Here is an 18,474-nt window from a genome sequence, read left to right on the forward strand (position 1 = left end):
GTACAAAATTACCTTTGACCCCGCTACGTCACACTCGGCCTGCCCCTTTGAACTTATAAGGAGAGCAGCAGGCTGACAGCGTCAACTCTAAAAGGCTCTGAGAGACAATAGAGCGTACAGTTATTATTGTAAATAGCTGTTTACAGTTGTGTCTCGTTTTAAAAGTGGTAGAGAGTGTTCCCAGGGGGAAGAGTGCTGAATGAAGCGGACTTCAACACACATGTAGATGAAGGGAACAGAGGTGATGGGGAGGTGTTGGTATGGTGTTAAGGAGAGAGGTGCAGATAGTAGTAGATTTTGCATAAAGAATGGACATGGATTTTTTTTAACACATTGCAAGAGGCAGGAACAGGGAGATGTATAAGACCTGTGTGGGCTACTGTCTGCACAAGATGCAATCTGAAAGACATGGGAGACTGAAAGTTGATATGAGGAGAGCATTGGATGGTAGTCTCTAGAATGCCTGTGGAAATCAAGAAGAGAAAGCCAGTAAAGGGAAAACAAAGCAATAAATGGTGGAAGTTAAAAAAAGAAGACTGATGCATAAGGTTCAGGAGCTCTGGGTGGTAGTGACTGTTACAAGATGACTGGGACATACATCTGAAGTGCTTTGGGATCATCAGAGAGATGTGAGAGGACTCTTTCTTGATCTTTCTGTACAAGCTATGATTAAATGTTCATTCTTTGCAGATTTAGAGTATGTCTGACATAAAAGGTTAGACTGAAATGACTTTTTAATTCTCAGTGTTTGCTAAGTATATAATATGTCATTTGTAATATTTGCAAGTGGGCCCTCTAGTGGGCCCTTCGGCTGGCTATCATGAGTCCTGCTCACAATCTGCTGCTACAGGTTTTAATAATGCTTTTGGTACACCTGGTATATTCCAGACATAGAACCTAGGACAAAAACTGTCATTGAACATAAAACCAGTTTAAAACCATTTATGTTACGGTGTGCTGGGAGCAGTGTCCTGATGACATGTAGGTCAATGAAATTTTAAATGGCACACCAAAAATACTCTAGCACTAAAAAGTTTACTGGACTATGTAATAACTGCAAGAGTTAAGGCAGCTAAAGCAGGAGTACTACTCATGCAGTAAACCCTTGAAGCTCCTTGAAAGTTTCTAAATATATTGTGTTTTTAGATTAACATTACTAAGTGCAATATGTTGTAGATTTCAGGTTTAAAATAATTACCTTATTAAAGAAATCATGAAAACGAATATGTCAACATTTGACAGTTTAATGAATCAATTATTAACACAGACTATTCAAAATGATTTATATGTAGATAATGAGGGAAATGTAAAATACAGAAATCCAATTATTTATCCAGTGCGTGCTTGCATTTATCACTACTGCAACAGTAACAACATAGTGTTTTTAATTAGTAATTATAATACAATTACTGAATTTAGAAAAAAAACATTTCTTTTCACGGTCTGGGGGGAGCACAACATAATCAGTTTCACTGAGTTTGCGCTCTATATGGACCCGAAAACCTTGTATATACGACAGAGCCAGCGACAGGCAACAAAGCTAAAACTTGGTCACCTGACCGGAAGGACCGTGCAACAGATGATTTGCCAAAGTGGGTCTTCGTTCTGAGCACCTGTAAGCACATTACAATGAGGACTGCAGGTATTATGCAGTCGCTCCATCTCTGCCTCAAGCTAACATAATCACATATGTTCTCTTTGGAATTTAACTTGTCCAAGAGGAATTTTTCTGATTTGTCTCTCTGACAGCGAATAACAGCAGAGGCAGCTCCTCATTACACTCCCTGTTTGCAGTACACATTGTGGGAACATACTGGTTTCCTGATTTTGTTTTTAGAAGTAGTCTGAGATATTCAACAAAAACATGCTGAAATGGCTCTTCAATAACTGGGATGGGTTTTAACAGTGCAGCTGGAATCACTTGGTTTGGTTTACCTGTGAGCTGGCAGGTACGGCACAAGTGACCTGCAAGAACTCCTTCTTGCAGGTAAAGCTGATCTTTTTTCTCTGTATTTAGGGGAACTGACACATCAAAAAATGCTGTAAGTAAGCGGTCACTCTTCTTAAATCTATTCAACTTTTCTTAAGTTGGATTTAAAGTGAAGTCTTCCAACTTAAGCTCCGTTTTGACATCCTCACAGACAAGAAAAAACTGCCAACCAGAAAAGTAGTGGAAACAAATTTCAATACAAGCAACTTACCAAAAACAATATAAGCAACCTGCTCAACTTACTCAACGTACGACGGAAAGAACAAACAACAAAAAAGAATGGACAAGCCCCCAATTCATGAAACAAACTTACAGAAGCCACAGAGCCACTGATTTCTGATGTGTCTCCCAAAGATTTACACAACCAACCTGGTGTAAAAACAAATGTCTTCGTCTGAGCTTGCAGAATGCTGTATGCAAAACTGGGATTGCAGCTGTAGCACCTCTATCTGGTGTTTGTAAGGCTTTGTTTCTAATTAGTCATCTCCTTTGCCATCAATGCTGTTTTTGGTGTCACCCAGTAATCGTGATCAGGCCCTGCTTTTTCCATCTCTGCCTCAGAGTCGACATTCAGTTCCGTTGAAGTGATCGCTGCTCCCAAACATTCACTGTGGGTATTTTGTAGTCATCCCATGAAAACAGAAGTGATATAGCTCCCTTTTTCAGTTTCCTCAGTCATCAGGCAGTCACAACAAAGACTCCTGACTGAAGTGACTGCTATGTACGCGGATGTTTTTTGTGGGACTAAAGTTGTCCTTGTGGATGTTGATTAGCCACTGTGTTCTAACAACAGATTCAACAGGAAATGAATAAAAGCTAATCTCCAAATTATAGAGAGAGGAATTTGGTACATGCCATGCCTCCATGTATTCATGTCAAGTTACCACGTTTAAGGGTTTTCATGTTTGTTTCCTCTTCATCAAGTTTGTCATGTTTAGGATGCTTCATGTTTTCTTTTTAGTTTTCCCAGTTTAGGTTTTGTTTAGCTTTCCATTGTTTCGCCCTTTTATTTTGTACTGTTCTATCAGCCTCAATAAACGGTGCTTTTTTTGGTCAATATCAAGTTTAGTTTTGCGTGTCTGCAATTTGGTCCTCTTCCACTCCTCACACAGTCAGCTTCACAGCCAGACTGTGACAACAAAAATGTAATGCTGACTTTTTAACCTGCTGAAACACCAGTTGCCTTCCTCTAACCCTAAATCTGCTCATCCTTGCATGTTTCTAAAAACCGTGCAGTAATGCTAAAACTGCAAGTAGCCAACAGGAACTACTCAGGCACACACTCGCATTCCAGAGTTTGATGCCATATTGTGCACAGAATGCACGAGCAGTTCATTATATCCAGAAAAGCCGGAACCTTCAAAGAAGGAGAATAATAAAAATTATCATAATAATAATAATAAATCTAACAAATAATTGTAGTGTGGCTCAATGCTATTGCATTGGCACAATGAATAATAAAAAAAAATAGAAGCGTTACATACACAGCTTGAAAGCAAGACAGCTGCTGCAGATAAATAAGTGGTGTGAGAGGAAAAGCTCTGTACAGCAGTTTGATATTTTAAGCACTGTGGGATTGTGTGAGTCCTTTATCAGTCCTTTACATTACTGTTATCATTTGGCTTTAGTTAACTATTGTCACTGAAAGCATACTCTCACTGGAAACTGGAGCATGGCTCCATTTCACGTGCATCTCCATCTCAATGACTGTATAAAAGTGTCCATCTCCTGTAATCAATGACTTCAGCTTGACAAGCCGAGAGGATAACAGCTTGCAGCTTTTTCCTGGTTGTTTGAGCATGTGCGTTGTGGATCAGTGTCTAACAGGAAAAAGATGGGAGATTAGCAGGCTAGGAAAGCTGAGGCTGGCTCTGTTTTCACTGTTCTGAGATCAGTTACAAACCACATTTTGTGTGGAACAAAACTAGCATTAGCAAATAGACAGTTTTTTCTTTCTGAAAATTTGAAGTGCAGTGTGAAGCTTTTAATAAGTCCTTTAACACATTATCAAGGAAAGCCTTGATAGTTTTAGCCTTTTAGTTTTGATCATTTATGTACATTTTGCCAATAATACAGTTTTATGTGTAGTGAGGTGTTTTCGTAGCGTTTTATTGCTTATTCTTTTATGTTCTTTTTTTTAAAGGAATGGTTCTAAAAAATAAATTGTCAGCTAATAGTAAAAGTGTTTTGCTAACATAGTAGATATTTATTTAACTATCAGTCTATCCATCTTCTTCCGCTTATCTGGGGTGGGTTGCTGTATTTAAGTATACAGAGAAAAAAAACAGACAGCACAAAACATTATACTTTAAGGTAGTTCCTATAGAGCTTTTTTACTCTACAAAGCACTTTATCTGTGCTTATTGGGTCAGTATCTCGCCCAAGCATGCAGTCTGAAGCAGCCAAGGTTTTAAACCACCAACCTTCTGCTCTACCGCCTGAGTTACAGTCACCCTATGTAACAGCTAGTGTTATTTTTGTTTTGTGAATAAAATTTTATGCCTGAAACTAAACTTGGAATGATCACAGAACCCATTACTGGTTAGAACAGATGAAGAATGCTACATAAGTCATATTTTAGCATTGTCGATTGAGTGGGTTACTGGTGCTGTGTCCTGCTGGGCCCCCAAATTTGGGCTCGTCAGTCGGGACGGTGGGTGCTGGCCTTGGGTTCTGGCTGTGCTCCAGGGTGCTGTTGACATGGGTCCTGGGTCTGCTTTTTCTCACCTTGCAGTAGGGTGTGGGAAATAAAGGTGCTTACTGAACCAGTTAACCTGGCTCAGTTTGGTGGGTGTGGCTGCCGATGCGGTCTCAATCACCTCTTCACTGCAACAGCTAAATTCTGTTTGGTTGTGTACCTGTCTCTGTTTTGTCTTTTAGGTGCTGTTTGTTTTTTTGTGTGCTTGATACAGGTCTGTTTGCTCTTTTCTATTATCTTTTGTCTTTTTTTCTCTCTCCTTTTGTCCCTTTACTTTTTTTGTATTCCTTCTTCTTGTCTTTATGTTATTTTCTTCTCCTGTGTTTCACCAGCTCTGACATAAAAAAAAAAGAATGCTATACAATGTATCATTATTTTTCTCAAATAATTATTCCTTTAATCAGCTACAGAGAATTATTAATCAAAGTACATGAGGTAACATTATAAATACAGCAACAGGATTATATCAGTGTATTAAACCATCAGTCAAAGGAGGGGCTTTATTTATGTGGGAGTGATGCATTAAAAGCAATATACTGTAACTGGAAGCCCCCAGCTGTAACCGAAGCATCAGAGAGGAACTTCAGTGTCATCACGTTCCCTGGAAAACATCACAAACAAATGTTTTGTATTGCCGTAAATCCAAATGTTTCTTTGTGTTCTTTTGATGTGAAAATGTGAGGGCTCTCACCTGTGCTGATTATATCATCTGGCAAATAATCACCACAGAACCTGGAAATAGATTTTATAAAGTCAGGGTCACATTCTCTTTAGATTAGAGACACTTTCTTGCATTGTTTTTCTTGTAATTCAAAGATTTGGCATTTGAGGCTGTGAAAATGTTACCATGGGTCCTTAAAACATTTAACTGACATTTTTCCTAAATTTGGACATCTTCTGTGTTGAATAACTATGCAGCTAGTTTTTCTCACCTCCCAGCAAAGCCTGATACGTCATCGTAGCTGTCGTAAACCTCCAGGTAATCTGCCAGACATTCTGTATCATCCTCTACATCAAATTCCATGAAGTGGAGGCGAATCTTCTGGCCCAGGCGGACTCGGATGTGCCAGTAGCAGATCTGTTCATCCTCATACTCCTCAGGGAACCCAGGAGACTGGATGATCTTCTGCTGCTCTGTCAGCACCCCGCCACACTCCTTGGCTATAAGAAATGACACGAGTGGATCGGGGTTTTCAAAAAATATAATATGAGAATATATTTATATAAAAGAAATAAAATAAAGGCAAGAGCTTTGAATGTATAGGCAAAATGTGTTCGGCTATTACTCTAAATTTTTATTTCTGTTTAATCAGTCTGAAAACTAGCAGCTATAAACACCCCCAACCTTCACCATAATAGATTACTGCCTATTACTTTGCAGGGAAACCAAAATATTGGAGAGTTGACCAGAGATGCTGTTTCTTATAAACACCCCAACCTATAATAGATTACTGCCTATTACTTTGCAGGAAACCAAAATATTGTTTGTTTGTTTGTTTGTTTGTTTGTTTGTTTGTTTTTGCATGAACCTTTAGAGTGCTGGTTGACTACAACTGGGACTAAACTATTAAACACTCCATGTTTGCTAGTTACAAAGTTACACTTAGTTTTCTAAAGTAATGCATAACATTAATCACATTATTTTTTTCAGTATTCAGAATTTAGTACATGTATGTATACATGTACTAAATTCTGTAATTACATTACAGTCATAAATTTAATTACTCGCATTACAATGGTTCTTCAGTTATCTGCACCCTGGGTGGACTGAAATAAAATTCAAACAAATCAACCTTTTTCTTCCTGCACTTTGGCTACAATCAAATGATTTCAGGTCATTTTCAGTAGAAGGAAAATAGTGGAGTAGTCTACAACTGTTGTGTAGGTAACAAGTAATGTGTAATACTTTATTATACTCATTACTTTTTTGAGAATTGACTCAAACATGGTTACAGTTAGTTTAATACTTTAAGTCAACATCTTTCACAGCTCACCGAGCTCAGCTGAATGTTCCACTGGTAAAAACTGTTCTTTGGTGGTATTCTTGTGCTCTGCACTAAAGAACATAACCTCAATACAGCAATTCTGTATCACTTTAATAACAAGGCAAGCATCTGTTATTGTAGGGTACACCAGCACTGAAGAAGGCTGGTAGGAGCTCTTGCAGTACATTGATATATGGTGGCTTTTGAAATTAAAATTAATGTTCGATGCACATTTCTTTTCTATACTTTATTTTACACCTGTAAAAAGCAGCACATGATTATTCTAGAATATACTCATACAATATATGATTTTACCTATTTTAAAAAAAAACTGATTTGACTTTACAAAAAGGTAACTGGGTAATATAACCTAATGGGGAGGAAAAATGTAGTATCAGTGTCCTGAGGCAAAATGGAAATAAACTAAACAATTTATTCTTTTAGTCTGTTGCTGGGACTGTGCCTCAGCATATGAAACATTTAAGTTTGGGGTGTCTCTTTCATGTGAGGTCTGAATAAATTCAAAACAGAGAAAAGCAATCCTGTTGTTGAGCAAGACAAAAATCAAACACACATGTTGAGACAGTGACAATTTTTTAATTTTTTGTTCAGATTTGCAACAGTAAGCTAACATTTATCAAAGGGTACAGTTTAGCCAAAATGTCTGATCCAGATGTGGTGAGAGGGATTCCACAGCTGGCTGACGTGGTGATCTAAACTGCCAAATTTTGGGATGAGAGACTCTGAACTATAACCAGTTTCATAAACTGGTTTAACTAAAATTAATATTTTCTAAAAGAAACATTAAATTCCATCAGTATTTTATTATTCTGCATATCAGTGTGTGTATTGTCATATACATTATATAAGACAATATGTTCTTAGCTAGGAGTAAGAGAGCAAGAGACAGTCCTGCAACGGTTTGTTTTCTACTTAAGTGTTGCTTCTTTCTAAGGTTATCTCAATTTTTCAAATTCTTCATTACGTATTTAGCAGTGACTTGAACAAAATTTCAGCAAGGATACAAATTTTGATGTGTGTGTATATACACATATACACATCGTGACACCTGTAAGTAGGTGCAATATATTATGGAGCAACTGAACATTTCCTCAAATATGGAGGTTGATCAAGCCTTGAAAGCTGCTAATTCCTAAAGGTTTTCCAACTTTTCTGGGTTAGTTACAACCCCCTTTGTCTGCATAAAAGCAGTGTTAGAACACACTATGGTAACAAACCCTCGTATCAGTTGAACAGAACTGTACTGCAGAAAGTAGTGTGTTGCTACAAAAATGGCAAGAAAAGGGCAATTAACAATGGAAAAGAGACAGACCATCATGACACTTAAAAAGGTCTTTTCTACAGAGAAATTGCAAAGAAAGTCAAGGTGTCAGTGAGCACAGTTTCCTTCACCATCAAAAGGCACTCAGAAACAAACTGTGACAGGAAGAGGTCTGCAGACCCAAAGCCACAACTGAACCAGAGGAGAAGTTTCTGAGAGTTAACAGCTTACATGATAGGCGGCTCACAGGACAACAGCTTCAAGCAGCTTAATAGTGGTCGTAGTAAGCAAGTGTCGGTTTGAGCTGTAAAGAGAAGACTTTGAGCTGCAGGTTTGACAGGACGAGTTGCAGCAAGAAAGCCATTGCTAAGACATAAGGTAAAGAGGCTCGCCTGGGCCATGAAACACCGTCGTTGGACTACTGAAGACTGGAAGAAGGTGTTATGGACTGATGAATCAAAATTTGAAATCTTCAGTTCATCATGCAGGATCTCTGTACCCCGTCAAGTAGGCGAAAGGATGGTTCCACAGTGTGTGGCATCAACTGTCAAACGTGGAGGAGGAACTGTGACTGGGGCTGTTTGCTGGATTGAGGGTCGGTGACTTGTACAGAGTGAGAGAGAAAATAAACCAAAACGGCTACCACAGCATTCTGCAGTGACATGCAATACTCTCTGGTATGTGTTTAGTTGGTCAGGGGTTCATCCTACAGCAAAATAATGACCCAAAACATAAGTCCAAGCCAGAACTACCTCAGGAAAAAAGAGCAAGAGGGTAAGCTTGAAAACATGCTTAAACAAACAGTCACCGCAGTCTCCAGCCTTAAACCCCATCGAGCTTATTTCAGATGAACTGGACAGAAGGGTGAAAGCAAAGCAACCTACAAGTGCCACATTTATGGGAACTTCTGTTAGAGATACCGAAAAAACTTTATGAAGAATATTTGATGTCTATTGTAGAAAGAATGCCACGGGTGTGTTCAGCTGTTATATCTGCCAAAGGGGGCTACTTTGATGAGTCAAAAGTTTAGAATATGTTTTAGTGTGTAAATTTATTTGGTTTCTTTTTCCGATTGCTTATTTGTACTATGATTTTATTTCAGAGTACAATGAGACATTAAACTGGATAATTTTCAATAGAAAATGATGCAGTATTATTCAGGGTCAACATTGAGCTGTTAGAGCTCATAGGCCAGAATGTGTCTTAGTTACCTGTTATTCATCAGCTCCGCTGGCATCCATTTCCACCAGGTTTATTCATATTCTGACCATGACTGAAATTATGGTTGTGAGTCAAGACAAAAAATGGTCCCACTGTGGTCTCATCTGCACTAGTTGCCTTTATGATCCTCCATGTTTGACACAAAACTGTGCTAAATCTGAGGCACCTCAAGATGACAGCAGTAAAGATAAACAATGGTAAAGCTGTAAAAATTCTGACTCACTAAATCAGCAATATGCAGAGCACTGAGCAGACTCTATCCATGAATGTGCAGCTGTGTTTTTAAGCAGAAAAAAACAAGTATTGTGCTGTGTGTCTAGTGATACTTGAATTTGCTAAGAACCCAAATAAATCCAGTATCCAAATGGAAAATTACCAAAAATAAAACTATTAACTGTGCAGTTGTTACAAAGTGGAAAATTAGCTATTGATGTTAAAACTGTTTTTGGCTAAAGGCTGTAAAGATGTTTATTTGTACTGTAAAGTTTTTCTATTTTAATATAGGAGTCTGTCTCACTTTTGGAGCCAACCTCAAGTGATCTCTAGAGGAATTGTTTTTGGCATTTCCACACTTGTATCTTCTTGACAGCTCTGGAGTTTGCTGCTTCATAACCTGGTGATAATTCTAAGAGCCATCCTTTTCAATTATACATAGTCATTTTATAATTAAATGATGTAAAAATATTAAACAGTGCACTACAGAAAGGGAACGTCGTACTTACAGTTTGGGTTGTAGCAGTAAACATCCCATCTCTCACTTTTGTTCAGCCTGTATCCGTAATCAATTATGCCAACCTTCCCAAAACCACAGTTGGATCCGGGTTTAACGATTGGGTAGCCAACGCGTCCTTTGTCAAACCATCCAGCAGCGCAGACATGAAAGCCTGAACAAGAGAAGAAAAAACTGTTTTTTTCCCAACTATCCCCCTTGGAACTGTTGATAATACTGACACAAATAAACTACTGTATGCTACAAAGTATGAGAAGTCTTTTAACTCTGCTAAGAACCAGAGAACAGCTGGGCAAAACCTGTTGGGGACCAAGATTTGGCTGTTTTTCCTATGTGTGCACACACAGAGGAATTTAAGTTAGAGTCACAATCAGCAGGTCCCCCCACAGCAGGCCAGATAAAACAGGGACCTCCTGGGTAGACTCCTGTGGAGAAACTCAGCTATAACAGCTGACAGTAAGGCTGATTGTAAGGCCAGAGACAGAGGCTAGAGTCCATCTCTGTGCTGTGGGAACAGTGACATTACCCACCAACGAAGTTGTTAACAGACTTTTACAATATACAGGGAGTGTTTAAAATTAGGCAAGATGGGAGATGGGATTAAGGCAACAGACACCCATGGAAACACTCATGGAAAGAATTGTTTCACTCCTTCCTTTTGACCTTTACCCTGTCAGCACATGGAGCACTTTTCCTACAAGTTAAAAGCATTCCAGGGGTTTAAGATGTTACATCAGGATGTTTGATGGACTACACATTAAGGAAGCGCCTGCATGTGTTTTGAGTGAATCACTTCTGATGAATTAAAGTCCACACACACTTCTTTCCCACTTCTCTGTAGGGAACTCTGTGTGTGTCTTGTGTTTGCGAATGAACTGCTGCAGACCTATTTGACGAGCTGCCTCCAGTTGTTCGTAAGTGGCCAGTGTCCCTCCCTCATACTTGCAGACAGCCTTTGCCTCTTTATACGTCAACTGGTATCTTCCTTTGCGTGATTCCCGGTGGTAAACTCCAGCCGCTTGTTCTGTCAAAGACAGAGAACAGAAAAGGAAGTCTAAGCCTTGGGATTCTCTGTATACAGAGATAAAGACTGGAGATTCTACATAGCATAGTCATTTTGTGCCTGAGGCTTGTTTAAAAGGACCCAGTGGTTACAGCCAGTTTGGACACCATGTTTTTATTGTGAGAGAGAATGAAAAAGACTGTGTGATTCTTTCTTTCCTTTTTTTTTCAAATTGGAAATTGGAAGGCCACCAACAATTTTGTCCTATCAACAGGGAGTCTTCGGCTGATCCTGTGCTTTTACGCATGCTTGACTGCAAAACTTGGCAGAAAGCATTCTAAATTAGCCAACAGTTGATATTTTGATCTTTTTAATGAATGTAATGTTTTTACAATAATTAAACTCAGTGCTACAGTAGCCTTTTCAGCATGTCAGCTCAGACTGGCATATATCCAGCACTCTACATAGTACTACATCAGTATGTTCTGTAACAATGACCAACCTTAAAACTTCATATAAACATGTAACCAAGTAACAAATATTGTATGAATTCTTTTTCTTCAGTCTTGCTTCTGTATGAAGGACTGAAACTGCCAAAATCAAAACTAAGTAAAGTTGGAAACATAGAAAATAAATTAGTAAATAAATGAATAATGAATAAATGAATAGAATTTTATGATTTTATTTTATGAAGATATACAGACAATAAACGACATACAAATTCATAATTCATTTATCTGTCATTTATTATATTGAATCTATTTAATGTATTTTAATTTTTTTCATTCATTAATCTATATTTTCTTTCCAAACAAATGTTCAGGTATACATACACACATATATATATTTAAACAGCAGCTTGTTTGATTAGCATTATTGAGGACTCCTCAAAGCTGTGATCTTCAGTAACATTATTAATGTCACAATAATGGAAAGCAATCACATTCCCAGATTAGCAGAAACAGTATTGAACTTTCTTGTGATCTGGGTATTTTGGAAAGCCCTGAGATGAAGTCATTTCCTCATGTTTACTGGTCTCCTGCAGCACTCCTGCCAGGTCATAAACGTGCAGTTTGGCACGAGGGAAGCAGCTGGACTACTGTATAGCCTATTAATCCTCCTCACAACAAGCCTTTATGTGAAAATAACCTCTGCTGTGGATTAACACAGGAAAAAATGTTCTAATACTCACAGGTAGCTGGAGGTCTAACTAGTTTTTATGAATAACCAGAAACTGACTTCGCAGCTCTAAGGGGTTGCAATTATTCTTATCTGAACTCGGTAACAGCTTCTGAAAAAACCCTTCCATGTTTCTAGCTACAACAGCAAGAAAAAAAAAAATCTTTCGGTCTTACCTAGCCAAATTGAATTATGAAAAATTCCGTTACTGTAGCTCCATGCCTCCACCTCCTTTAGCACAAACCCGAGTATCCAAAGAAGAGCCAAGACACGCATCCTGCAGCCCTCAGTGCACAGCTGTTCTCTCCAGATGTTTCCAGTAGTTCTCTCCTATGCCCCTCTGCTGCTTCTGGCTTTATATACCAAACACTGACTGTTGGTGCCTCCCAGGAGAGGTGGGAGGTATCAAGTAGTCTGATGTGAGATAATTAACTGCAGCCGGTGACCACTTTTACAGTATCCAGCACAAATAAGAATAAATGCTGGCGTTAGTACTGTTCGTCTGTTCACTACAACAGATGTTTGTGTTGTCAGAAAAAGACCCTCTTAAAAAATAAAGCAAGTCAATTCAGAGGTTTTGTACAGCATTAGACATTGTGGAAATGTGTTTAACTAGAGAGGAGTGTGTAAAGTTATATTTACATGCTGCGCAATAAAAAGTCAGCGAGTACTTGAACCATCTTACCTTTGATTTTTGATGTGGGTTGATCATTTTGGTTTGCAGTCACATTTGTTATATCATTTTGTTCAAAACACGTTTGTGTGTCAGTAAGGACTGTTCACATGAATTTTTAATCCACAAAGATCTGGTGTGTGTTCCTTTTATTTTTTGAGCATTCTTGTATACATTATTGTATACAAGAATATATGATGAGAAAGACTTACACTGCCTTAGAAAACATGTAGGAGTCATTCAAATTGATAACACCTTTAACATTGTTGCTTTAATTTTTCTTAATGTGGTTGTCATGCTTCATTATACTGTATAGTTCTCTGTGAGTGTCGTCAGCATTAGCTAAGTGTTTGTATTCTCACACGAACAGTGAACTAAATAACTAATTATAAAGTTTTAAATTATAAAGATGAGAGTTTCATGAAAAGTTGTGTGCTGTGTTTTTATATTTCAGCCCAACTCTGACGTACAGGATCAAATCCAACACTTAGTGCCAAAAACTACAGTTCGTCTAATGACTGCTGAAGGCTGGTTCAAAGTTGAGTCAGTCTCCACGGAACTCTGTGTGTGTGTGGTGTGTTTGTGAGAGAAATACACAACTTTACAGCATGTTGAATTCAAGAACAAAAAAAATCTGTTTGGATCTTTAACACTAATTTTCTCCTTTAAAACAACTGCACAGTGGGGGATAACTATATATGTATATAACTTAAACATTTGTGTTGTGGTAAGGCGTAATGTTAAGATTGTGACTACTTGACTGACAGGTGTCCCAGCCTGCAAAAGACATGTAGCCACTGTGACATTAGACATTGTTTTAGGACACATCGGGCTCACATCGTGGAGCTTCAGTATTACTGCACTGGCCACAAGTACTTTGTTTTTTTACAAAAAGTCACCAATGGATTCTATGAAATCAGCACGTACAGTTAAATATAGTGCTTAATTTAAGTATAATACTATGTTTTACAGTAGCACAAACCTACTGTGAAAGTTTCCAAAACATTTGTGAGTGTGACTCTTATTAAAGAAACACCAGTACCCAGCTGTGCTGGATCCTCAGGAGATATCCATTAAATACAAACACAAATTGCAAACAATAAAAAATAAGACAGACTTGTTTTATTTACTTATTTATTTATTTAGTTTACCCTGAAGATACTTTACTAAAGCAGAGTCCACACTGAAGATGATTCACAGCTGCATGGTGACCAAGTCCACAGCAAGTCAAAGACGTGATGGAGCAGCGCAACACGTAGTGGTCAAGTCCCGAGGTAAACTGTTTTTTCAAAAACTGCGTAGTTGAGATACAGCTGACAATTTAAATGACGGGGTAGTAAAAACGTTTATGGGTTACCTAGGCAACTGGAGCCTGTAATATTCACTAGTAACTGACGGTCAGAGTAATTCATGACGTATGAATCACTGGTTATCTGGACTCATTTTCAGAAAACGCTGAGTAAATTCACAACTGTTTCTTTCTGTTGCTATGAAATGGTAAAAGTATACTTTACATTCCATGTATGTTAAAATAACTCATATACCTGTGATGCACTGATGATGAATTGCTGATGAGGTCATTCAGCAGTTTTTCAAAGTGGTCAGGACCCGTCATATTTTTAACGAGTTTTTTGAGTTGAGCAAACCTGCTTTTTTCTTTTCCTAAAATGCTGAGTCAAGAACCAGTGGGTGGTGTCACGGGCCTACGTGACGGTGGCTCTATCGTTTATATACACTCATTCAACATAGGAAAAGGATTGCTTGCTCTGTTTCTCTGCAGTCCTGTCAGCAAAGTTGCTCAACAGCACATGCCACAGAGGGGAGTTTGATGTAACAGCTTACAGTACTGTGTGGGGGTTTCCAGATGTTCGTTTTGCACAGCTTCAGTCAATGGGTACTGAAGTAAAATTGGAAATGTTTTTTCTTACAGCAATTTAGGAATAATTCTTATACATTTCTTAAGAGCCACATCAGGGACAGCCCAGACGTTTTAGAAACCTAGAGCATTTTCAGGATTTGAACATATGCCTAGAAACAATTATTTTGCTAGGCCTACTATTACAGCTTTATCCTGTAATAGTAGGCCTAATATATTTTATTTCACTTTCAATTCTATTTTATATACATAGCACCAAATCACTGCAACAGTGGTGCTTTGTATTAATGGTAAATTGACAGGTTTTTATATAGTGCTTTAAACAACATCCCTACTTCACCCACATGCATAGAAGCACTTTTTTTCACACCCTTGTGCTTTCTATATAACATTGACACTCCAGTTAACACATCAGAGATCAACTTGGGGTCACCTGCCACCACCCCAGATGACTGCCCCTCCCCTGTCTTTCTGTTAAAGCAAGTGCTTGCTTATAGGGGAGTATCTGATTGTTGGGGTTTTCTTTGTATTCCTCTCGGGTCTTTACTTTGTAACAATAATAATTATTATAGGCTTAAAACCTACCAACCAGAACACGCCCAATCTCGTCTGATCTTGGAAGCCAAGCTGGCTTTGAGAAGGCCTTGATGCGAGACCACCTGGGAATACTGGGTGTTGTAAACTTGGGGTGGCTGTAGCTCAGGAGGCAGAGAAGGTCATCTACTAATTGGAAGGTTGGTAGTTTGATTCCTGGCTGCTCCAGTCTGCACGCCAAAGTATCCTTGGCTGAGATACTGAACCACAAGTTGCTCTCCAATACTTTCATGAGAGTGCAGATGTTAGATAGAAAGCACTTGGGGTTGTGTGAATTAGGTATGTAATATAAAGTGCTTTATCCTCCTAAGACCCGAACTCTTTCATGGCATGCATTTTTAATTTCTCTTTGCTATTTGGGCTGATTGGGACCTGATGAATGTAAAAACAAAGAATTACCAGATTTTTTTTTCCTAATTTTTGTTTCTGAGAAAAATGAGATCCACATGAGGACATTCGTTTTAAATTGTGATAGAACCATAGCAGTATAATGTCCTCATAAGTGGATATCAGGCCCTTGTAGAGAAAAATTAAGTATTTTGGTCTAGACATCCCAAAATGTGATGTCCACATATGTAGACGCCAGGTCCTAGGAGGTTAAAATGCTTGAGTAGAGTAGAAAAGCACTTTATTTAGTATATAGCACTGGTACTATTTAAATGGTAAATTTACCATTTAGGGTCTGCCACAATCTGTTGGGGATGGCGGAGGGAGAAAGGACAAAACACACACTGTTGAAGAGAGACAAATATAATAATAACGAATGATTAAAGGTGAAGTGACATATAAACACATATAGAGTGAAAAGAGGTCAGTGAAAAACAACAAGTGCATGTAAGTGCATAACTAAGGAGGTTTTACAGTCCTGACTTTAAGCTTTACAAAAAAGGAAAGTTACAAATACATGATGAAACCAAATACCTGCATGGTGGCTGTGGAACCTTCTTACTACATAATAAATGCCCCGAGAGACATTTTTCCTCTCTTTGATACTCACCAGCTGTAATACAGTGGAGTGAAATCCTAATGGTCCACTCTGAATGGCATTTTCAGTTCTCAATCAAATGATACACATCTTTGTAAACCACAATGGATAAATCATTTTAGGATATCCAACAGCAAAACAGTTCTTTACTTTATGACGGCAATACCTGCTTAGCAATGTACTAGTGTCTTACCTTTTTAGTCATCTATAGAAGTAAATGCTACCCTTAGTTTGTTAATGTTGCATCATGAGACTCCAAAGAAGAAATTCGAGATTATTGTTTGTTATTAGAAAAAGAATGGGATGTTAAAGGGTTAAACAAGGTATCTGTTTAGGATTTCTTATGTCGAACAGTGACGCGACAACTCACTGACTAAAATATAACAAACATAGTTAAGTATAGTTAAACATAGTCCATGGTTTACAGGAAGCACTCTACACCAAATCCACTCACTGACACCCTCGTAAGCAACATGATATCACTTAACCTCAGAATCACACACACAATCACGCCGACGACTTCCAGGCAAAATTGTCTGAATGGATTCCAGATCTGGGAGGAAATTAAGTGTAGGTCTTAATTCTCCATGTGCCCCTCCCATTCCATCCCACACATGGAAAGTCCTTCTCAGGCAGCATAACTGTGTCATACTGTACATCACAGCCACGTTTAACCACGAGATTCATCATCATTTCCATGTGTTTTACAACTGCAGCAGCACAAAGTGGTTACACTGCTCAGAGTGAGCAGTCTGCATCATGACGAAATAACAATAAAAGTGTACTAAATTATTTAGACTACTGACATCATGTCTGTCATGAGGGCGAAAAAATATGTTAAATGTAAACAGAAAAAAGGAAGGGCAGCACAATGCTGACCACACAGAGTTAGTTTTTTAATTTAACGTGTATCTAAACCTTAAAGCATCTTTTTTTCATGACCAAAGCAGAAAATAAATAAAACAAGAAGCACTCTGAGAGCGCAAACCTTGGCCAAGTCAGCTCACTTTCTGGGCATTATTTACTTTGAAGGGAATAGTATTTTATTCCTATATATTCATTTTGTTTTCTTTGTTCTCTTTAAACAGTAAAAACAACTAAAAAAATGCAGGCTTTTGTTATTTGCCCTGTCGAAACATATTTTATATAACATAATTTTGAATGCAGTCTTGTTTTTCTGTATTGCACAGTACATGTGTAGCATTCATTTCATTGTTTAATAAATTAATTTAAATGTTTATTAACATTGAGTGATTTTGTTTTGAACACAAGATTATTTTGTTTTTAATAAAATCATACTTATTCAGAACACTGTACATGTGTCGAAACTGTTATTGAATTAAAAGGTTCTAAAGGTCAGAGGTCACCAGTAATGTGATACTAAGAATATCCATATATCATTCCCTTAAATTTCTATATGCTTTCAATACAAACAATGAAAGTAAGAAACATAGTTAAATATACCTCCATATATTATTAGCACTTTACCTTCAGCTCAATCTACTGAACTTGAAGGAGAGGACATGATATTTTAAATCTATATTCAGTACTTTTTATATGTTGACAATACTTGTCAGAATCATAGCTTTTCCCTGGAGCTTTCCATCCATTCATCCAGATGTATGATGTAGGATGGCCCTGGGCAGATCGGCTGAAGACATTATATCTCTCGGCTGGCCTTGGAATGCATCGGTCTTCCCCCGGATAAGATGGAGGAGGTTGCTGGGGAGAGGGAGGTCTGGTCATTCTTGCTTAGGCTGCTGACCCCTCAGTCCAGTCCTGGATAAGCAGATGAGTACATAGTTTTTAAGTTATAAGGCATTTTGTCATTTTCAGCTAATAAATCATGGTGGTGAATCAGTGGTTGATGGTGGATAACCCAAATTTTAATGCATCGTTAATATGGCCATGGTGTTTACACATGCTACAAATGCTACAAAAACACAACCTTATTGGCCGAGGTAATCAATCTGAAATTAAAAAAAATGTAAACCACAGCAAACTGGTCACTTAAATCTGCACACAAATCACAGACGAGTTAATTCCATGCAGAATTCATTCATTTGAAAAATTAATGAATGAACTACTCTTTCACACAGGGCCAGGTAATAAATGAAATTATTACTTAAAATCTGCATTTTGCATTTACTCAGGTTACCCTTATCTAACAATAAAATCTGTTTAATGATCTGAAACATAAAAGTGTGACAGTGGTGGCAAGATGGAGCAGATTAGAAAAGAATATGTAAGAGGGACCA

At 38.0% G+C, this 18,474-nt stretch overlaps 1 protein-coding gene across 2 annotated transcripts; it reads right to left on the bottom strand.

The window, feature by feature from the left end:
• Window positions 1-5,056: 5,056 nt before the first annotated feature.
• Window positions 5,057-12,436, bottom strand: tnfaip6 (tumor necrosis factor, alpha-induced protein 6). Of its 2 annotated transcripts, XM_031759081.2 has the most exons (6): window positions 12,265-12,436; window positions 10,793-10,930; window positions 9,899-10,060; window positions 5,621-5,849; window positions 5,380-5,420; window positions 5,057-5,289 (listed from the first exon to the last, which is right to left on the bottom strand). In XM_031759081.2, exons 1-6 carry the CDS (start codon window positions 12,362-12,364, stop codon window positions 5,189-5,191), a joined length of 771 nt encoding a protein of 256 aa, XP_031614941.2. In that variant the 5' UTR covers window positions 12,365-12,436; the 3' UTR covers window positions 5,057-5,188. The 2 variants fall into 2 exon arrangements, with proteins under 2 accessions (XP_031614941.2, XP_031614942.1); XM_031759082.2 differs by lacking the exon at window positions 10,793-10,930.
• Window positions 12,437-18,474: the final 6,038 nt, after the last annotated feature.

This window comes from Oreochromis aureus, linkage group 16, assembly GCF_013358895.1.
Source record: "Oreochromis aureus strain Israel breed Guangdong linkage group 16, ZZ_aureus, whole genome shotgun sequence".
In the NCBI taxonomy this organism is placed as follows: Eukaryota; Metazoa; Chordata; class Actinopteri; order Cichliformes; family Cichlidae; genus Oreochromis; species Oreochromis aureus.

Bases quoted from the DNA above. Each gene is read 5' to 3' on its own strand.
- tnfaip6 (XM_031759081.2), bottom strand. From the start codon at position 12,364: ATGCGTGTCTTGGCTCTTCTTTGGATACTCGGGTTTGTGCTAAAGGAG. The intron at 10,061-10,792 runs GTCTGCAGCAGT...TCTCTTGTTCAG, and splicing joins GGAGGCAGCTCGTCAAATAG to GCTTTCATGTCTGCGCTGCT. The intron at 5,850-9,898 runs GTAAGTACGACG...CATTTCTTATAG, and splicing joins TTACTGCTACAACCCAAACT to CCAAGGAGTGTGGCGGGGTG.